At 43.5% G+C, this 20,820-nt stretch overlaps 1 protein-coding gene across 1 annotated transcript in view; it reads left to right on the top strand.

Annotated features, from left to right (window-relative positions):
- Window positions 1-20,820, top strand: part of COL4A2 (collagen type IV alpha 2 chain) — a 359,463-nt gene that overhangs the window by 218,201 nt on the left and 120,442 nt on the right. Inside the window, exons 18-25 of the mRNA XM_075336673.1 lie at window positions 567-620; window positions 5,361-5,427; window positions 9,574-9,684; window positions 9,766-9,912; window positions 11,111-11,203; window positions 11,431-11,594; window positions 18,306-18,378; window positions 19,333-19,439. Of these exons, the coding sequence (XP_075192788.1) occupies window positions 567-620; window positions 5,361-5,427; window positions 9,574-9,684; window positions 9,766-9,912; window positions 11,111-11,203; window positions 11,431-11,594; window positions 18,306-18,378; window positions 19,333-19,439 (816 nt within the window). The remainder of the gene's footprint in view (window positions 1-566; window positions 621-5,360; window positions 5,428-9,573; window positions 9,685-9,765; window positions 9,913-11,110; window positions 11,204-11,430; window positions 11,595-18,305; window positions 18,379-19,332; window positions 19,440-20,820) is intronic.

Raw genomic sequence — 20,820 nt, 5'->3', positions numbered from 1 at the left:
GGACCTTTTCATATAGCAGTTGTGTACAGCCTCTAGCTAAAAGGCTACAAGTCCCAATCTGCTCCAACACCCAGATTTTAGAGCGTGTTGGGAGTTGTTGTTTCAGAAGAACTAAACAGGCACAAGTGTCAGCCCTTTGATTTACATAAAGCAATGTTATCATTTATGTCAATGATCTTATCATTATGCCCAGAAGCAGACTCAGACATAAGAGGGCCACTATGCAGTATATGGGCCCTTTGCAGGCCAATAATGTTTCTGTACTGAAAACTGCTTGCTACTTTTGAGGAAGAAGTGGCCCTCTTACTTCTTTGGCCCTGTGTGGCTGCAGAGGTTGCACCAAAGGTCCATGTCTTCAGCCGCCCCTGACTACTCCTTTTTCTATGTTATCAGACTTACTGATATTTTTTACTTTGGGTTATGCCAACATTAGATACCCAGAATCTAGTCTATATGTAGCACATACATATGAAATATAAACAAATTGCCTGATAAACTATAGCACATATTATCCATTTGTACTTTAATTAACGTACATTCAAGTTCATTATTTTCTACTTCAATAGGGAATGCCTGGAAGACCTGGTTATCCAGGAATACCTGGCTTTAGAGGACTGAAGGTAAATGAGATCACATTAAGTTTTATTGCAACAAATGTTGTTCTTTATGAGTATTATATATAAATTATTGCTAATTCCTTAAGGTTATGTGCCCATGTTTCTGCAACCAAAAAAGCATGTTTTGGCAGGAAAAAAAGCGGCAGAAAGAACACTTATTTTTTATTGTGTTTGCGCGTATTTTCACATGCATTTTTTTTCCTGCTTTTTGTGCTTTTTTTAGTCATGGTGATCGCGGAGGTTCAGACGCTGTACCCTCATGATCGCTGCCGAGTCTCTGGCTGATGTTACAGCTCACACCCAGCCTTCACTGCCCGGAGCGGTGACCGCGCCGCTCCCGGCAGTTTAACCCCCTGAATGCTGTGCTCAATGCGATCCCAGCATTCAGGATGACATCGGGTCCCTGTAATGCAATCACAGGGACCCGATTGCTGCCATGGTAACCCTGGGTCATCACCATGACGACCCCGGGTTACTGAGCTACGGAGAGCCTCACACACCATGCTGTATGCAAGTCTCTGTCTGTCTCTTGCTTTGTATGTTTCTATCTCTCTGTTTCTTTCCCCATCTGTTTCTTTCCAGGTCTGTCTCTTTCCCAGGTCTGTCTCTTTCCCCGTCTGTCTCCCCGTCTATTTGTCTGTGTTTTTTCCTGTCTGTCTCTTTCCCTGTCTGCCTGTCTCTGTCTGTCTCTTTCCTTGTCTGTCTCTATTTCTCTGTCTCTTTCCCCGTCTATCTATATCAAGGTCTGTGTCTTTCCCCATCTATCTTTGTCTGTCTCTCTGGCTGTCTCCTCCTTCCCTGTCTGCCTGTCTCTGTCCCTGTCTGCATGTCTGTCTGTCTCTTTCCCCATCTGTCTCTTTCCAGGTCTGTCTCTTTCCAGGTCTGTTTCTTTCCAGGTCTGTCTCTGTCTGTCTCTTTCCTTGTCTGCCTCTATCTCTCTGTCTCTTTCCCTTTCTGTCACTCTCTCTGTCTCTCTCTGTCTCTCTCTATCCGTCTCCCCACTGACATCTTATTATCTCACATATAAGCTTCTTATTACTATGAATGTCTTTTGTTCCTATAGCAACCAATCACAGCTCCTACTAATAACCTGTAGTTCCAAGCTCCATTTACTTTAATGGAGGCATGTTTTTTGGATAGTAACTGTAAAGCGCGGGGTTAAATTTTCCTGTCAAAACATAGTCTACGACGTTCCCTGGGTCACATGAGGTGTCTGTGCAAAATTTCATGATTGTAAATGCGACAGTGCGGATACACTTTTCATTTCACTTTTTCCCCATTATGTAGATAGGGGCAAAATTGATTGGTAAATTGAAACGCACGGGGTTAAAATTTTGCCTCACAACATAGCCTATGACGCTATAGTGAGCAGTGTTGTAGCCCTAATCAGGAAGTGGAAAGAACGTAATTTCACCAAAAATCAACTACAACCAGGTGTTCCCCACAAGATTTCAGACAGAGTGAAAAGAATGATCAGATGTTTTGTCCAAGAGCCACGGACCACCTGTAGAGACCTACAGAAAGACTTGCAATCAGCAGGTACAATTGTTTCATTGAAAACAATAAGGACTGCATTCATCCTCCATGGCCTGTATGCACGCTCACCACACAAGACTCCATTGCTGAACAAAGAGCATGTTGGAGTGCCTTTAAAGTTTGCTCAAAAACACTTAGGCTATGTGCGCACTTACCGGATTTTGCCGCGGATTTTCCGCGGATTTGCTGCATGTTTCGCTGCAGAAAATGTTCATAACATCTCTGCAGTGAATCACCAGCAAATCCTATGGAGAAAAAAAATCCTGTGCGCACTGGGCGGAATTTGACAGCTGCATGTTTTGCTGCGGGAATCCCGCAGCAAAAACAAGTGCATGTCACTTCTTTTCCGCACATCGCTGCGGGATTTCACTCCATTGACTCCAATGTTAATCATGAAATCCCGCAGGGAATAACGCAGGCAGCAAATTCTGTGCGGTTCACTGCGTTTTCCTGCGTTATTCCCTGCGGTATTTCGCAGTTTCCCTCCGGTAATGTACATCGCTTGTCTGCGGTTTGCAGGGAAGTGATGTCATTACAGGAAGAGGAAGCAAAGCAGAGAGTAAACACACACACATCACAGACACAGACACATCACAGACACAGATAGACATCACAGACACATAGAACACACATAGAAAGAAAACGGAAATATAGAAAACAAAGAACGTGGGCTCCGCTGCATATTTACCTTCCAGCCGAGGTAAGCACACAGCGGCGGCCCTGTATTCTCAGGCTGGGGAGGGAGAGGGGCAGGGTTAATGTCCCCCGCCTCACTCCCCCTCCGGCAGCCGAGAATATCAGCCGCAGCTGCCCCGGCACTGTCGCATACATTATGCGGCAGCACCGGCGTGTCCTCGGCTCTTCTTGCCGCCGTGTAGCAGTGGCAGCAAGGTAATACAAGGGGTTAATGATGGTGGGGGACCACCGCCATTAACTCCAGGCTTGATCATGGCAGCGTCTATGTGACAGCTGACATGATCAACCCGTAAGTAAAGTGAAAAAAACACAGACACCGAAAAATCCTTTATTTTAAATAAAACAAACAAGCCTCGTTCACCATTTTATTAACCCCTCCCGCACCAAAGCTCCGGCGTAATCCACCGCTCCGACGTCCTGCGCTGCTTACATCCAGCCTCGACTGTCACAGACACAGCGCTGAATGAAAGCAGCAGACAGCAGAGGTAATTACCGGTCATTTCCCACGGCCGGTAATGTGAACTCACTGCCGACCGTGGGAAATGCAGCGATCTGTCATCTATCTACCCCTCTATCTGTCTATCTATCTATCCCTCTATCTGTCTGTCTATCTATCTATCTATCCCTCTATCTATTCTTCTGTCTATCTACTATCTCAGAATTAAATGACTTTTTTTTTTTTCAATGTGCTTTATTGCATTGAATGCAATAAAGCACATCCCAACCCGCACGCGGCAATACCGCGAATAATACCGCGGTAAAACCGCAGCAAACCGCAGCAAACCGCATGCGGTTTCCCGCGGTTTTTTACCGGGGGTGCGGTAATCTTTGAGAGCATGCGGAATTTTCTCAAGAAAATTCCATTTCCCATTGCGCACATAGCCTTAAGGCTACTTTACACGCTGCGATATCGGTCCCGATATCGCTAGCGTGGGTACCCGCCCACATCTGTTGTGCGACACGGGCAAATCGCTGCCCGTGCCACACAACATCGCGCAGACCCGTCACACATACTTACCTGCCCGGCGACGTTGCTGTGACCGGCGAACCGCCTCCTTTCTAAGGGGGGCGGTCCGTGCGGCGTCACAGCGACGTCACTGAGCGGCCGCCCAATAGAAGCGGAGGGGCGGAGATGAGTGGCCGGAACATCCCGCCCACCTCCTTCCTTCCTCATAGCGGCCGGGAGGCAGGTAAGGAGAGGTTCCTCGTTCCTGCGGCGTCACACATAGCGATGTGTGCTGCCGCAGAAGCGACGAACTACATTGTTACTGCTGCAGTAACGATAATCGAGAATGGACCCCCATGTCACCGATGAGCGATTTTGCACGTTTTTGCAACGATGCGAAATCGCTCATCGGTGTCACACGCAGCAACATTGCTAATGCGGCCGGATGTGCGTCACAAATTCCGTGACCCCAACGACTCCGCATTAGCGATGTCGCAGCGTGTAAAGCCCCCTTTAGACAAGCCTGTGAAATACAGGGAGAAAATAGTCTTGTCAGATGAGACTAAAATGTAACTTTTTAGATGCCATAACACACATCATGTTTGGAGGGTGAAAGGCACTGTATATGACCCCAAAAACACCATACTAACAGTGAAATTTGATGGTGGAAATATCATGGTGTGGGGCTGTTTTTCAGCATTAGGCACTGGCAAGCGTCATATGATTGAAGGAAGGATGAATGGGAAAATGTACCAAGACATTCTTAACATAAATTTGCTGCCATCTATCGGGATGATGAAGATGAAATGTACATCTATGGTTTGATTTCTTTGTCTGTATGGATTGGATGGGTTGTTACTGAAATCCGGCTAGAAATTTGAGAAATTCATCTTAATAGAATCTTTAGAAACATATTTCCATAGAAAATTGGTAACGTATTCAATCATTGTTTCTCCCACTATATGTAGTTCTCAAAATCTCTGCTCATGGACAGCGTTATGTGGTTCACTTTTTATGAGTACATATTAAATAAAGTACAAAAGCCCCTTGAGTCATAGTGGTTAGTAAAACCATATGTATCTTTTATCTAGCGGAAGAAAAAGAGACAGGAGGCATTATTGTAAATGTGTTCAAATAGGCAGTAGACTTACCCACATATTCTTCACTGTGTCTTTTAGTTGCTAGCAGGATATAGCCTCCCCCAAAAAGAGGAGAAAATAAGTTTACTAGCTGTCTAATTAAAAAGAAAATTCAAAAGGAAGTTGTTTTCTGGGAATCCCCTGTCTTGCTACAGACAAATAATAAACTCTATAGAGTAAAACAAATGATTAAAGAATTAGTCAACGTCTGTTGTCTGTTGCCTAAAGCTATGGGATGCCTGTTCCCTGTAAAGGAACAGACAGTAGAAAGTGTACCTTGATGTAAATTAAAATAAATGCCACTGGTTAGGAAAATGATACAACACTACAGAGCCATGAGAAGAAAAAGGAAGCAAATTAGAGTGAAATAGTATTGTTTCTGAACAGGTATGTCAGCACAATTACTTTTACCAATATTTCTTTTAGGGAGAACGTGGTGGAATAGGTGCTCCAGGACCTACTACCTATGTTACACAACCTGACACACAAAAAGGTACATGGGTGTTTTTTAACAATCACTTTCCTCAGAAGATATTACTTTAGCAATTCCCTTTTACATCACACTTGGCAAAGTATACGCTTATTTATTCTCAAATGTCCAAATATGGTCGATACCTTTGAGGAAAAAAAAGTATCAATTCATCAAAGCAATTTTGACAGAATTCTGTTGTGAATTGCCTTGATAAGTCACAAAGCATTTGTGCAACATGGAATTGAGCAAACATTTTGGTACATTTCATGCCAGTTTCTCCCAGGTCTACTACAAGAGGAAAAGCTGGGGCAGGACATGGGCATGACACCACAGCTCATCTAATACCTGACAAGCTGTGGAGTACCTTTTTTCAGAACTCTTACTTCAGTCACTGATTTGTGATAAGGTGCACAGAAGCATACATCACTTGTCAGACGCACCTGATTCATTATGCCTCTTAATGAATCAGGAGCAGGACTCCAACAAGTCGCTTCCTCGAGCCGATTTAAACATAACTGATCTTGATTAATCGTGGCCTAAAACACTACTTTTTTAATTATATTACTAAGACTAACTCGATCTTTTTTTCTTATCATCAAAAACCCCCCAAAAAGACGTTTTTTTCATTAGTGTGCCGGATCAGATTTTCATCAGTGTTTTTTGGTCCGTGTCTTAGTTTTTAGTTTTTACCTTCATTTTTACTAGTATGTAACCTTCTCCTAGCAAAGGCCTTAGTTCCATTTGCGCATAGCTTCCGATGCAAGAGCATCGGAAGTGATATGCTAATGACACTCTGCTGCGAGCGTCAGCCAAGGGTCATGTGACTGTAATCCCATCTTGTGATCGGCCTGTGTCTGCATATATCGCACTGCACTCGAATGTCATGCGAGTGCAGTGTGATGTTTCACACGCATCCATAGACTTGCATGGGCGCATGTGAGCCGAGACTCACTGACAAAAGATTTGGCATGAAAAATCAATCGCAGATGGACGTTGCCCCATAGTTTTGCACTAGAGGGGAGCAATCCAATGTTTTATCAGATTGCACGTGTCCGTGCAATACACCAAGCCCAAACAGTGAACATGGACAGCACAATGATGTAGCTAGGATGGCGTCCATCTGCTGTTTGTTTTTTTCACTTGAGTGGGCAAGTTCAGTCCGCATATCAGACCTAAAGTAAGATGTCTTCTTTTTTATGTGGACCATTAGATAAAAAAAATTCCAAACAAGTGAATAGCCACATAGGCATGTATAACAATGATGTGTGAATGAGCCCTAACAGTAAAAAACATACACCTAAAAAACATGTAAACCAAACTACATAAATAAGGTATTGAAATATTGCGCAAATATTTTTGTTGAAATAAAATACATTTAACAAGAAGAAAACAATAAGAAATGTAATTAATAGGTTTCTTCATGTTTTATTTTCCTAAAAAAGTTGATAAAATAAAGGATGCAAAAGCACCTTATGTAGTCGAATTTATATTTAGAGAGTTTGCCCACATTTGCGTATAAATATGAGGAGTGTAATGCAATAAAACATCGGATTGCACTTGCACCAGTGTAAAACTATGAAGCAGTGTCTATATGCTATTCTTTTCTCATGCCAAATGGGCATGAGAAAAGAATAACAGCATGCAGTGTTTAGCAGTGATTCTCACATCAGATGCACCCATACAAGTGGGTGGGTGTGTGTGGGTGGGTGACAGATCACACTGCACTTGGATATCATCAGAGTGCAGTGCAATTGTAGCACCCCTGAGGCTTCAGTTGCCACAGAGGTACTGCACCTCATCCAGAGGTGTGGTATTCCATCCTGGGTATGGAGGAGGTCATCAACCGGTTCACACAAAACACAACATCCAGGCTCAGAAACACCTCATCAGACATGGCAGAGGGCGTGATTATACCCGAAGCCAGGCTGCGAGGTGGAGTCGTAGGAGTGGGAACACAATAGTACAAGTGGGAACACAGTGTGAAGTGTGGAGTTTCAGTCGAAGGAGCAGTGGAGGAGCTAAGATCCGCAGCATGGAGCAGGTACTGCTCGGCCCGGGCACAGACAAAAGGGTTCCTAGAGACCACGGGAGCTAATGTCTCATGGCCTTGTTCCACATATAATCTACTGGTGGAAGAACTTGGCTTTAACACGGGGACTAGTCCCTAGGCTAGGGGAATATAACTAGCAAAACCAGCGGCTAAGGTGTCTGCATGCACCGAAGCTACCACTACCACAAATTCCCTGGAAGGGGATCCTCAAGGACCAAAGGGATAGAGCTTCATGCCACCCCACAGGGTTCACAGGCACTAATACAGGGTTCAGTGAGCGAAGGAGCAATGGAGGAGGAAGAAGCAAGTGCATGAGTCGACCAGGAAAGGGTACACTTTAGAAAGGTGCACCAGACTCGACCTGTGAACTACCCGGGATCGGCTTGAGCCCATCACGGTGAATCCCGGCACTCCAAAGGTGGTCCCTGGCATCTGTGTAACTAGCTACAGTGAGTAAAAACCCTGAGACTGCACCCCTGTGTTGCTCCGTTATTCGCCTGCACCCGCCATCTTAGACTACTACTACCACCACCATCTGCCTTGTGGCCCAGGTCAACCTGTGGAGAGCTATACCATCTAAGTTGCACCAACATCTGCCCCAGAGGTCCCATCCCGCAGCGACGGCACCTAACTTGCCGCATACCACAGGTGGCGTCACAAACTACCATCCCCATCATCCATACATCCCCTTTTGATTGACACCGCCAGGGGGCACGGAACCGGGCCACGCCACCGTGGCACCCCCAGAGCCAGAACCGCCACCCGGTAACAAGTAACCCCCCATGGCACTGGCGTGGGCCTGTCACTATATAAGGAGAGACAGGCAGTGGAAGAGATGGAGAGATCACTCCTCTCTTCTCTGTATCAGATCACAGATGCGTGACACTCGGCTCATGCTCGCAGCAGAGCCTGAGTCGAAGGTCATTAGCAGATCGCATCCGATGCTCTTGCATCGGAAGGGATATGCAAGTGGAGCCAAGGCCTTAGAACTCATTCAGACATGCATAGTATTCATAGTGAGTTGATACACAAGGCACTTCTGGGGTGGTGCTCAAGTAGGGTCCAAAACCGTCTCAAGTAGATGTAGAAACTTGGCACTCAAGATCAATGTGAATACTGGCAATTGCCACTTAGACAGCGGTGGACACCGCGTCATAGCAGCTACGACGTTTGCCAAGTTGTTATACTTTCTGAGGACCCGCTGCATGCACACTGATGAAGGTTTTGACAGAATCGTCTGTGCTTGTGCTGGACCTACAAGTTCTTCACATTAAAAACCACTATTCGCATAGATCTGTATGCATAGTACACAGACATGTGGAATCTGTGTACAGATCAGACAGCACACTGATGTAATTCAATAGAGCTGCTTAGATGATAGTTTTTGCACAGGGACCAAGTTTTCATGTAAAGCTAGGGTCACGCGACAGTAGAAAAATTCGGTCCATATTTTATCCAAAAAAGAGGGACGATTTTTTTTTCTCACTTCCGTCATCCGTGTGCTGTCTGTATGCAATCTGTTATTTTATAGCAGCAGCTTTATAGGACAAATTACAGTTTCCTAAAATATAGAGTTGCAATATATCTGTAACAATCAGATGTTAAGCTGTGGCATCCAATTTTTTTCTCGCACCCATAGACTTATGGGTGAGTCTCATCCAATTTGAGAGTGAAATAGCAGCATTCTGTGATTTTTTTAAAAGTCGTCAGTGAAAAAATTGGTTCTCTGCCTCATTGCACAGTGCACCAGACTCTCCATATTTCGGATGACACTCGCCCTTTCAAATCTATGGATGCACAAAAAAATTGGAACCCATGCGGATGATCTACATTACATACAATTTTTGGGGATATGTTGCCATTATTAGCATAACAAAAGTATATAGCATATACTTATATATAGCATAGGAAAGTGTATTTGATCTTGTAAATTTTATTAACTGCTGATGTACAAATACGGATGTAAAATAAGGACACATGGATGGCACATGATTGGCATAGAAATGGAATACAGAGGACGATACGGATGAAAGTGCTCTTAGTTTTCTGTATGAACCCAATAGTTTGCTTGTCTGAACCCAAATATGGGGCCACCTTTAAAGGTATTTGTGTTATAGGATCCAAAGGAGATATTGGCTTCCCTGGAAATACTGGTCTTGATGGGGAAAATGGTGACAGAGGAGATACTGGATTTCCAGGTTCAATGGGAAGACCGAGCCCATTCCCTGGTAAGTATTAATTATTAGCATTATGTTATATTCATTGTTTTATATAATAAATGTTGCCACTTTTCCTTTTCTTTTATATAGGGCCACCAGGTTTTCCAGGCTTAAAGGGTGAAATGGGTCACAAAGGATACCACGGGGATCCTGGATTTCCTGCCTTTCAACCTGGAACTGACGGGCAACCTGGAGAACCTGGACAAGAAGGACCTCCAGGTTTACCTGGATATCCTGGTAAATAGAAATAAACATAGCAGATTCTAAAAGTCATGGAATTATTGATGTTAATCTGTCTAAGAAAGGGGTGTTCCCATGATATCTTTTTGACTTACACATACAAATAAAATGGAATCCGCTGACCTTTATGCTGCAAGGCGAGGCAGGGATCCTATTTGCCTATTTCTGTAGGTTCTAGAAATGTGGGTCCCGTTCACACTGTGTTTATGCATTGTGTCCAGGGGCTCTATCTGAGACATGAAAATAGGAGCCGAGCACTGTTATGAAACATACAAGGTGCAAATTAACTCTGTTCTGTTTGTGCTTTTTTCTGAAAGCGTCTGTCTTTTCACATGGGAACAAGAAGACAGTATATATGCCAATCTTATTGATGGGCATGCAAGAATAAGAAGTGGCACATTTACTGTATTAATAGACACATGCTCCTTCATGAATTGATGACATGTGCCTCTGTGCGCTTCACCAGAAAAGTTCCTTCAGTCAGGGATTTAAAGGCAATCAGTTAGCAGGTTTTTGCTACCAAATCTAAGAGCAGCATGATGTAAGCAAGGAGATTCTGAATCCGACTATGTATCACTTAGATTACTGGCTGCAGCCGTTCTGACACAATCTGAATATTTAGCTTTAGTTATGTAGCAGAGTCCAGATGGCTGTCTCCGCCCACACCAGGCTTTCAATAGTTTGTACATTGGTGTGAATGACACCTCACTGTCAATCACAGGTGGGTGTCGGACTTCTCTGCATGTGAGTTTCTAGTCTTGTAATAATACGTGTCCTGCTGCTTAAACAAATATAGCAAATAAAGATCAGACTGTGACAAATCAGGCATCCCTGAACTTTCTGTGTTAACACTTGCACCATGCTGGCTTCAGCTTACATAGCAAAAACCTGCTGACAGGTTCCCTTTAGGTAATATTTCTGAAATAAGAAATGCTGCTAATATGGATGAATTACGCACGTGTAGCTATTCTCCGAGCTGGCTCTTTCCCAGCTCCACCTATTATGGCAGAGCTAAACCTCAAAAGTCACAAAATGTGCTACTTTTCAAAATGTTTTCTCATAGTTTTCTGGCAAAGAGACTTTGATGAATTAGGGCCTATAACTCTGTGCCTGCCTGAAAAGAGTTGTATGGTTTCATGTTTTAGCTTAGTTTAAAGGTACTCTTCATGTGTTACATCTATGTATATATTTATAGGGGGACGCATTGGATCCAAAGGTTTACAAGGACCTCAAGGAAAAGAAGGTCTAAATGGATTCCCTGGCCTTGCTGGTTCGAGAGGACTTAAAGGTGACTTGAAAGAAAACTAAAACACAGAAAGTATGCACTATCATTTGTGGTTATTTACAGTTATCTGAACTATGTAAAAGCTGGTAGTTTTGAAATATATCTGGGTAAATTTTTCTTTGTATGGTATTTCTTATAGGTTCTATTTGTAATAACTGACTTACATATTTACCAGTGCACAAAAATCTCTCTGTGATGAGTATCTCAATATTTCTGATAATACCTTACAGGGGAACAAGGGGAATGTAGATGCACTGCTGGTGATGACCCTCCAAGAGGTCCTGCTGGTGTTGCTGGTCCTGTAGGATTTTCAGGATCACCAGGTGAAGTTGGTTCTAAAGGAGAAAGAGGAGATAGAGGAGTTCCTGGTCTGCCTGGTGCACCCGGTATAGGGGTGAGATTTTTTTTTTATCTTCTGTTAAGTTAAAAGAAAACAGTAAAGCAAAGGTATAATTTTTTAACAGTTACTAATTTTCAGAATGAACATGGTTTCTCATTATGGTTAAAAATTAATTGTGCTAGGTTCACAATTTTTATATTGTGAGTGAATGACATAGGATGAGTTATCCTCCATTCCAGATTGAAAACTTCTTCAATTATCAAATAGCTGTAAAATCCATCAGAAATTAGTGTACAGACACAATGACAAAGACAACGCATTTCCAATGCAATGCATGATGTGCCCCTACTGATTAAATGGGTGGTTCACCCTTTTTCATTATTTGCTAGATCGATATTATGTTGAGAAATAATGTTTCTCTCAAATACCGTACGTTGGCAATAGTGTCTGTGAGCGGTGCTTCTGCAGACCACTCTTCCCCATTGCGTGACCCCCGGGGCTCTGTGAACTCGGAGATCCGGTGATGTCACATCAACTTCCTGTTCACCTGATATCACCTCCGTTTCCATGAGTAACTGGGCTGTGGACGGTGTTTCACCACTCATCTCAGCACAGCATGACAGTCCATCATCTCCCTGCTCTCTCCTTCACTGTAGAGCGCTGCAAGCAGGAGGGACGCTGGGCTGTGACTAGCGGTCAAAATCCGCCCACAGACCAGTGACTCATGGAGACTGGGGCCAGCAGCGGTGATGTCAGCTGAGCAGGAAGTTGACGTGACATCACCGGATCTCCAAGGTCACGGAGCCCCGGGGGTCATGTGATGGGGAAGAGCAGTCTGCAATAGCGGCGCTCACAGGCACTATTGCCAACGCAAGGTATTTGATGGAAACATTGTTTCTCAACATAATATTGATCTATCAAATAATAAAAAGGGGTGAACCACTTCTTTAAGGATACTTTGTGCATTGGAAACCCCTTAGTGTTGTGTATGTACACTACTTTATGATGAATTTTACATTTATTTCATGATGGAAAAAAGCAATTTTTAGTCTAAGAGCTGGATACCTTTCTTTTTACTTGGATGCTTATCAGTGCATTTCCTGTCTTGAAGTGTGTGTAATGTGGCATGGGATTGGCATTCGTAAGCGAAGAAGTCGTCTGCTGCACCCCATCACTCTATGTGAGGATGGAGGTCTTGGCTGGGTGTATGATGTTGCACTACGGAGGCAATACACCTTTGCACTTTGCAGACCGCATGTTGCCAATGGTTTCAGACAGCCAGAACCAGATGGTACACATTTCATTGAGGGAGACCCCAAGTTCATAAAAAAACGTAGTTTTACTGAACAGAAACTTGACAAAAACAATGTTCATTAGATAGGCTGAACAAATCAATAAGTCCTTTTTTTTCCCAACACTACCCAGCTTGGTACCAAATCACAGTCCTTGGAAGTTACTCTCCTCCTCAAACGGTTTCACGGCTTTTCCCTCTTGATGCCAATATAGCCGGACTGAGCTATAAGCTACTGAATATGCCCAAGACACTCCCTTCATTCCTTGCCCTGCTCTGTCTTGCACCAGGACCCTCTCGGTCACCTGATCCTTTAGTCAGTGTGCTGACCCGGCTCCACTAGATTGCTCCGTCTCACAGTCACCGCCTTTTCTTTCTCAGTTGTTCCCTCTTTTCCTTGGTCACACTATCCATCTTGAACAGTCTCCCACTCTTCAGGAACCCCATATCATGCGGCTCTGCTGCAGCTTAGACCTCGGGTCTATCTGTTTCTGTCGCAGGCTGCACCCTATCTGACGTTCTAACAGAAAACATCAGTCTCCCTATGCACTAATCCATCCCCTATGGACTATTCGCAAAATTAACCCTGTTTGCCCGTGTGGTCTGTTGCTGGGCAGATTTAACCTTTCACCTACATTTTTATACACACACACACACGTTATAATTAGTGATGGGCAGACCCGGACTATAAAAGTCTGGATCCACGCGGTTTCAAAAGTATCTGGGTCCCGGACCTGGGCCCGGAGTTCTCAGGGTCCGGCAACTTGGGAAATAAAAAAATAAATTTGAAATATAAATAAGATAAGTGCACTATACTTACAGAGTCTTTGATGCAGCTGTAACTGCTTTCGGCCCACTCACTCTTCTTCCGGGGCCGCTCATTTACCTTCATTCATATGAATCACTGTTTCCCATGCCTACTGGCAGTCCTGGTGTCTGTGATTTGTTGCAGTCAGAGATGCAAATTTAGTAATTACATTTTTACACCATAAAAATGCACCCAATCTACACCTACTGGCAAAAGTTGCATCACTACCGCATCATACCGCATGCGGTAGTGATGCTTTTTTTGCCAGGAGGTGTAGATTGGGTGCACCAAATCTGTATCTCTTGGCAAAATTAAATGCGGTTTCTGCCAGAAGATGCATTTCCGTGAGGTCACTGACTTTACTGAAGTCACCTGAGGTCAGGTTACCTGTGATCCCAGGTTGAGGATCAAGGGAACCTCCAGCTGTGGCCGCAAATAACCTGAGTGGCGTCACCACTGATTGCACGGCTCATTCATTCTCTGTCTGAAGCTCACAGTGGACGGTTATGTTTTATGGCTGCCCCATGTAACTTCAGAAGTAGCAGAGCTGGACTCATCATCGGACCTTATCTGGATTACGTCAGACCTGGGTGTTTTAGGTGTTAATAAATTGTTGAAAGACGGCTTTTTTGTGTTTTATTTCAAATAAAGGATTTTTTTGGTGTTTGTGTTTATTTCCTTTCACTTACAGATTAGTAATGGGGGGGTCTCAAAGATGCCTCCCATTACTAATCTAGGGCTTAATGTCAGCTGTGGGCTGTTATTAAGCCCTTATATTACCCCAATTGCCACAGCACCAGGGCAATCAGAAAGAGCCTGGGAAAGTGTCAAGATTGTCACATCTAATGGATCTGACAATGTGGAATCCTGGGCAACTGCAAGCTGCTATTTTTAGGCTGGAGGACCCAATAAGCATGGATCTCCCTAGTCTGAGAATACCAGCTCCCAGGTATCGGGCTTTATCATAGCTGAGTATCAAAATTGGAGGGGACCACATGCCATTTTTTTATTTATTTATTTAATAATAAAAAGAATATAGACGCATGTGGTTACTCCTATTTTGATACTGAGCCAAGATAAGTTCACGGCTGGGGACTGCAGGCTATAGCAACATGCTTTATCTCTAGTTGGTATCATAACACGGGGGACCCTACACCAATTTGTTTATTTATTTTTATACCACGATATAGAACTGCCGAAAGGGTCTGTGATTGCAAGCAGTCAGACAATGTCACACACGCTGGGGACGTGTCTGATTGCAACCAATCACAGACACCAGGACAGCCGGTGGGCAGGGAAACCAGTGAATATGCATGAAGGTAAGTGAGTGGCCCCGGAAGTAGAGTGAGCGGTGCAAAAGAAGTTACAGCCAATCCAGAGTCTCGGTAAGTATTGCGCGCTTGCTCTAATCCCCCTATCTCTTCTACCGCTATTTTTAGGTGCCAGATTCTGATCCCTATACACTAATATGGGAACCGGCATCTGGACAGATAACCAGGATCAATTCTGGACCAGAACTTTTTTTTTTTTAAGTCCGGTTAGTCCCACCGATACGGATATCTGCGTGTTCGTCCATCACTAATTATAATACATTACCAACACTTAACTCTATCTAATCCTAGATATAATACTGGTAATCCATCATAACTTATTGCATATCACTACACATTAACCAATCAAAAGAAAAAATAGCCAGATACAAATTAAGTTAATTATGAACATTTTTTTTTTATTAAAATTTAAAAAAAAAAATTTTTTTATAGAACAGCAAGGTAAAGTAATGAAAACATGGAAAGAGCACCACAAGGCACAGTAGACACAATGCGAGCAGTAGAAAAATGTACAAAAAGAGCATATATGATATAAGGATAAGCCTGTAACAATTTAACCCTCAATGGGAATATAATAAGATTTTTTTCATAATCATATGCAAATACGCCTCAAAATAATTGTATCCAAAACCTGTAAGGTTGCATGTGTAAAAGTCACACTATATATATCACACCAAAGTATATAACAGGGTGACTTAGGGTAATGATTACATAATATAGCAAACACAAATGCAGTTTAAAAGAGGCTTATAATGAACTGCTCAATTAATATAGATGGCTAGAGGCATAACAATAGCATATATAGCCTATATGAAAGTGGTTAGTAAACCCAATTCTGAATAACAGAAGTCATTATCTGCCGCTGCTGTGCCACAAGAGAACCCTACACGTGTTTCGGCGTGTAGCCTTCGTTAGGGGGTGTCCATGTCGAAACACATGTAGGGTTCTCGTTTTGCACAGCAGCGGATAATGGCTTCTGTTATGCAGAATTGGATTTATTAACCATTTTTATATAGGCTATATATGCTATTGTTATGCGTCTAGCCATCTATATTAATTGAGCAGTTCATTATAAGCCTCTTTTAAACTGCATTTGTGTTTGCTATATTATGTAAACATCAGCTGATTCATATTGGGCAATCACCTTGTTATATACTTTGGTGTGGTATATATAGTGTGACTTTTACACATGCAACCTTACAGGTTTTTGATACAATTGTTTTGAGGTGTATTTGCATATGATTGTGATCTTTTGAAAAAATCTTTTTGTATTCCCATTGAGGGGTAAATTGTCACAGGCTTATCCTTATATCATATATGCTCTTTTTGTAAATTTTTCTACTGCTCGCATTGTCTCTGCTGTGCCTTGTAGTGCTCTTTGCACTTTTTCATTACTTTACCTTGCTGTTCTTTAAAATATATTTTTTTTAAAAAATTTAATCAAAAAAGATTTTTTGGATCAATAAATATTTTTCATAATTAACTTAATTTGTATCTGGCTATTTTTTCTTTTGATTGGTTATTGTTGGCTCCTTAATAGCTTTTTTCCACAATATTTTGAGATGCATTGTCACCATTTGATATTATTTGTACATCTCTCATAGCGGCATAATTTTGGTATTTATATCACTATAAATGTAAATAGCACACATCAGCATCACAACGCAATACACATTATGCTTCAGATTAACACATGACATAATTCACATTACATAATGTCAACGCAATTGGTGTCTTCAGGGCGAAGCAACAACTAGCATTCACTGCAGTCCTTGCCTAGAAGACCAGCCACCACTGATTAACTGCAGAGGTGGCCAGCATCCTAAAAAAAAGAGCACTGCAAAGTAAAATTAAAAATCCCTGCAGTCTAGAGAATTGAGAGCATTTTGATGATAGGTAAATTGCAGAGTTACTTGTTTTTACAAGTACCGGTACTTTTCAATTTTATCTTTTTAAAGGCAACCTGTCAGCAGAAATTTTGCACTAAACATAAAAAATTCCCCCTCTGCAGCTCCTGGGCTGCATTCTAGCAATGTTCCTGTTGTTCTTGTGCCCCCTTTCTGACCAAAATAAAGACTTTATAAAGTGGTACCTTTTTGTATGCAGATACTGTAAATGGTACACGGGGGCGGGCTGCCTGGTGTCCGTTATTCTGCCTCCTGCCGCTTTAGGCCATCCCCCATCACTCATTTCCATAGCTGTGGACGCCGCCCAGTGCTCCAGAGGTCTCCGCACATGCCCAGTGCCTATCTCTCGTGGATGACCACTGAGCCCAGTGTCACCGCTGGTGACGTGTGCGCAGGCTTTAGATTATGGGCGGCGCTTTGATTTTCATTACCAAGTAACCGCCCATAATCGCGTGACCACGCTCTCCCCCTCTGCCTCCTTCGTTCTACGCAAGCGTGGGCCTGCTGGCCCCACGTTACCTCTTTCCCATCTTGCCCTGAGGCAGGAAATAGATGGGAGGAGCGCGGAGCAGGACACCACCGATCAGGATTAGATGCAGGATTGTCTTGCTCCGCGCTCCTCCCATCTATTTCCTGCCTTAGGGCAAGATGGGAAATAGGTAACGTGGGGTCAGCAGGCCCGTGCTTGCGCAGAACGAAGGAGGCAGAGGGGGAAAGCGCGGTCACGCGATTATAGGTGGTTACTTGGTAATGAAAATCAAAGCGCCGCCCATAATCTAAAGCCTGCGCACACGTCACCAGCGGTGACACTGGGCACAGTGCTCATCCACGAGAGATAGGCACTGGGCATGTGCGGGGACCTCTGGAGCACTGGGCGGCGTCCACAGCTATGGAAATGAGCGATGGGGGACGGCCTAAAGCGGCAGGAGGCAGAATAACGGACACCAGGCAGCCCGCCCCCGTATACCATTTACAGTACCTGCATACAAAAAGGTACCACTTTATAAAGTCTTTATTTTGGTCAGAAAGGGGGCACAATAAACAACAGGAACATTGCTAGAATGCAGCCCAGGAGCTGCAGAGGGGGAATCTTTTATGTTTAGTGCAAAATTTCTGCTGACGGGTTCCCTTTAAGAAGATGAGACAACCAGTTTAACTGCTCTCAAAAGTGCACATTGCCTGATAATGCTAACTATGGCATGTCTGACATTTGTAGTATATACTATACCTACAGGTCAGGTTTCAATTATTGTTAAAAGTATACAAGTACTTTATGTTACATCCATTTACAATCTATTTATTTTAGGACTATACACTCCTTTAAAATCCATCAGCTCTTACCAATACTACCAGAAGCATTTACTGAAAAAAATATTTTAAAAGCGGATAATGGTTTTGGGATAATTTTTTTGCTATATTTATTTAAAGGGACTTCCAGGCATCAATGGTCTTCATGGATCTGATGGAGAAAAGGGAGACACCGTGTTTGCTACAGAGAAAGGTAATGAATTATTTTGCATGTCTACAATGGCTTAATTTTTAATACTGTACAAAATTCTAAGATTTCATGGCCAGAGAATAATATTTATGAATATATTAATAATATTAATAACACATCATTAATTTATATATGAAAAACACCAACCACATGGTGCCACATGGGGTATAAGAGGAGGTAGCCATGACACATAGAAAGTTTTCCTAGAGGGAAGTCCCCTGAGACCAGACTGGGTGCAAGAGTGCACCAGTGCTGGTGGGACACACACAGTTTATCTTGCCGTTGGGGAGCCTGAGGCCTGTGAGCTGGAGCTTGGCCCAGGTTCCTTCTGCTGATCGCTGGATAGCGAGGACAAACAGGACATTTACACTGACACCGGTAACCACTTGGAACTTGCACCGGATAACCAGAGACTTACCAGCAGTGAACCAGGACACTCTCGTGCAATCTCTTAACCAATAAGTAAAAGACCTGAACCGGAGCTCTTGCCTCATCCTCATTATTTACCGGCAACGCTGTCCCGTGCTCCGGCGCCTACGGTCCACCAACTCCATCACCTACCCCCTGGGGTCCCAGCCCTACTTGCGGAGGGCCCAACATCCAGGCTGCCATTACCATCAGCCCCAGAAGTAAAAGACTGTGCAGCGGCGGTTTCATCACCATAACTGCAACCCGCAAGTTGCGTCACAACAAAAACTCTATATTTAATCCCTGTACATAACCGCCTTTCAAGCGACCCCCAGGGTCACGGAACTGGGCAACGGCCACCCAGTGAACTGTCACCGTAAATATACAGCTCGAGACCGAGTATCCCATAGCCCTAGGGCGGCACATATAGGTCTTGGATAAATATCACAGTTCTACAACTGCTCGACATTGGTTTATGTGTAGTGTTGTCATGACCTGTAATATAGGTAAGTTTGTGACAAAATTAATTAACACTTTATATTCTTAAAGGTGCAAAGGGTACACCAGGAGACCCTGGCATATCTGGCGTTGTAGGATATGAAGGAACTCCAGGAAAAGATGGATCTTACGGAGTTCCAGGCTTCCCCGGTACTCCCGTGAGTATATCAATAAAAATCAATCTGCAATCAATGCCAAACACACAGAAATGTTTATTTTTTTAAATGTAGATTACAGTTGACACTGGCACAGGGATATAAATAGTGACTATAAAAACCCAGCATCTAATGTATGTTGCCAACTATATGCACCTTGTATATACAGTACATCTGTGAATTTCATTAATTGTATCATGAATTCACAGATGTAGTGCTCTATATTTAAAGAGAAGATGCTCCATCACTTGGTAGTTGTGCACTTTTCTAACATAAAGCCTGCTTTACACGTTACGATTAAGCATACAATATCGCATGCGATCGTAACAGCCGCCATCATGTGTGGAACGTTCAATTTGTTGAACGTGTCGCACAAACGATTATTTGCCATCACACGTACTTTCCCTTCCATGTGACCTCGATGTGGGCGGCGAACGTCCACTTCCTGGAATGGGAGGGACGTTCGGCGTCACATCGACGTCACGCGGCAGCCGGCCAATAGAAGCGGAGGGGCGGAGATGAGCGAGACATAAACATCCCACCCACCTCCTTCCTTCCGCATTGCAAAGTGCCCATTATAATTTGTATAGGGGATGAATTGGCCCATCATACTGTGCATAGAGGAGCTGTGGGCCCATTATACTGTGTATAGGGAAGTTGTGGGCCCATTGTACTTTATGGGGAGCTGTGGGATAATCATACTCTGTATAGAGAACTGTGGGGACTTTGCATAGATAGCTATGGGAACCATCATATTGTGTACCTGGGAGACTCAGGAGACATTTTTAAATGTTAAGTAGTGGACACTTAAGAAGCATTATTGTTATAGGGGCACTCAGGGTATTGTGACCATCACACTGGGGGCAGTATTACATTCTAAGGGCAAAATGTAGACACTTTTCTAGGCCACTTTCCAAGGGCGATAATAATTTTGAGGGGCCAATTTTACCATCTAGAGAGCAAAAATGAGGCATTATTACCATGTGAGGGTACAGCGGTGGCATTAGTATGGAGGGTGGTAAGAGGAGCACTGTTATTGTACCACACAGCAGGTGCAGTAATAGGGCCTATATGGCAGCAGTGGCTCAGTATTGGGGTATCAGGAGGTTGAGGGGTTTGTGCAGGTCAGGAATAGATGGGGTCGGGGCTGGAAAGAAGTCAGATGAGTCTGTGTTGTAATTTCTGAAGACAAGCCCTGGCTGGAGAAGTCGTCATGTCGGGCTGGCCCAGAAAGAAAAGACGAGAAAAGTGAATGAGTTCATCAGAAAGAACTTTAGCTGTAAGGGCGGCTTTGCACGTTGCGACATCGCACGTGCGATGTCGGTGGGGTCAAATCGAAAGTGACGCACATCCGGTGTCATTTTCGACATCGTACTGTGTAAAT

This window comes from Anomaloglossus baeobatrachus, chromosome 2 (assembly GCF_048569485.1).
Source record: "Anomaloglossus baeobatrachus isolate aAnoBae1 chromosome 2, aAnoBae1.hap1, whole genome shotgun sequence".
NCBI classification, from domain to species: Eukaryota; Metazoa; Chordata; class Amphibia; order Anura; family Aromobatidae; genus Anomaloglossus; species Anomaloglossus baeobatrachus.
The sequence above is the reverse complement of the archived record's forward strand: the minus strand, read 5'-3'. Positions and strand labels throughout refer to the sequence as shown.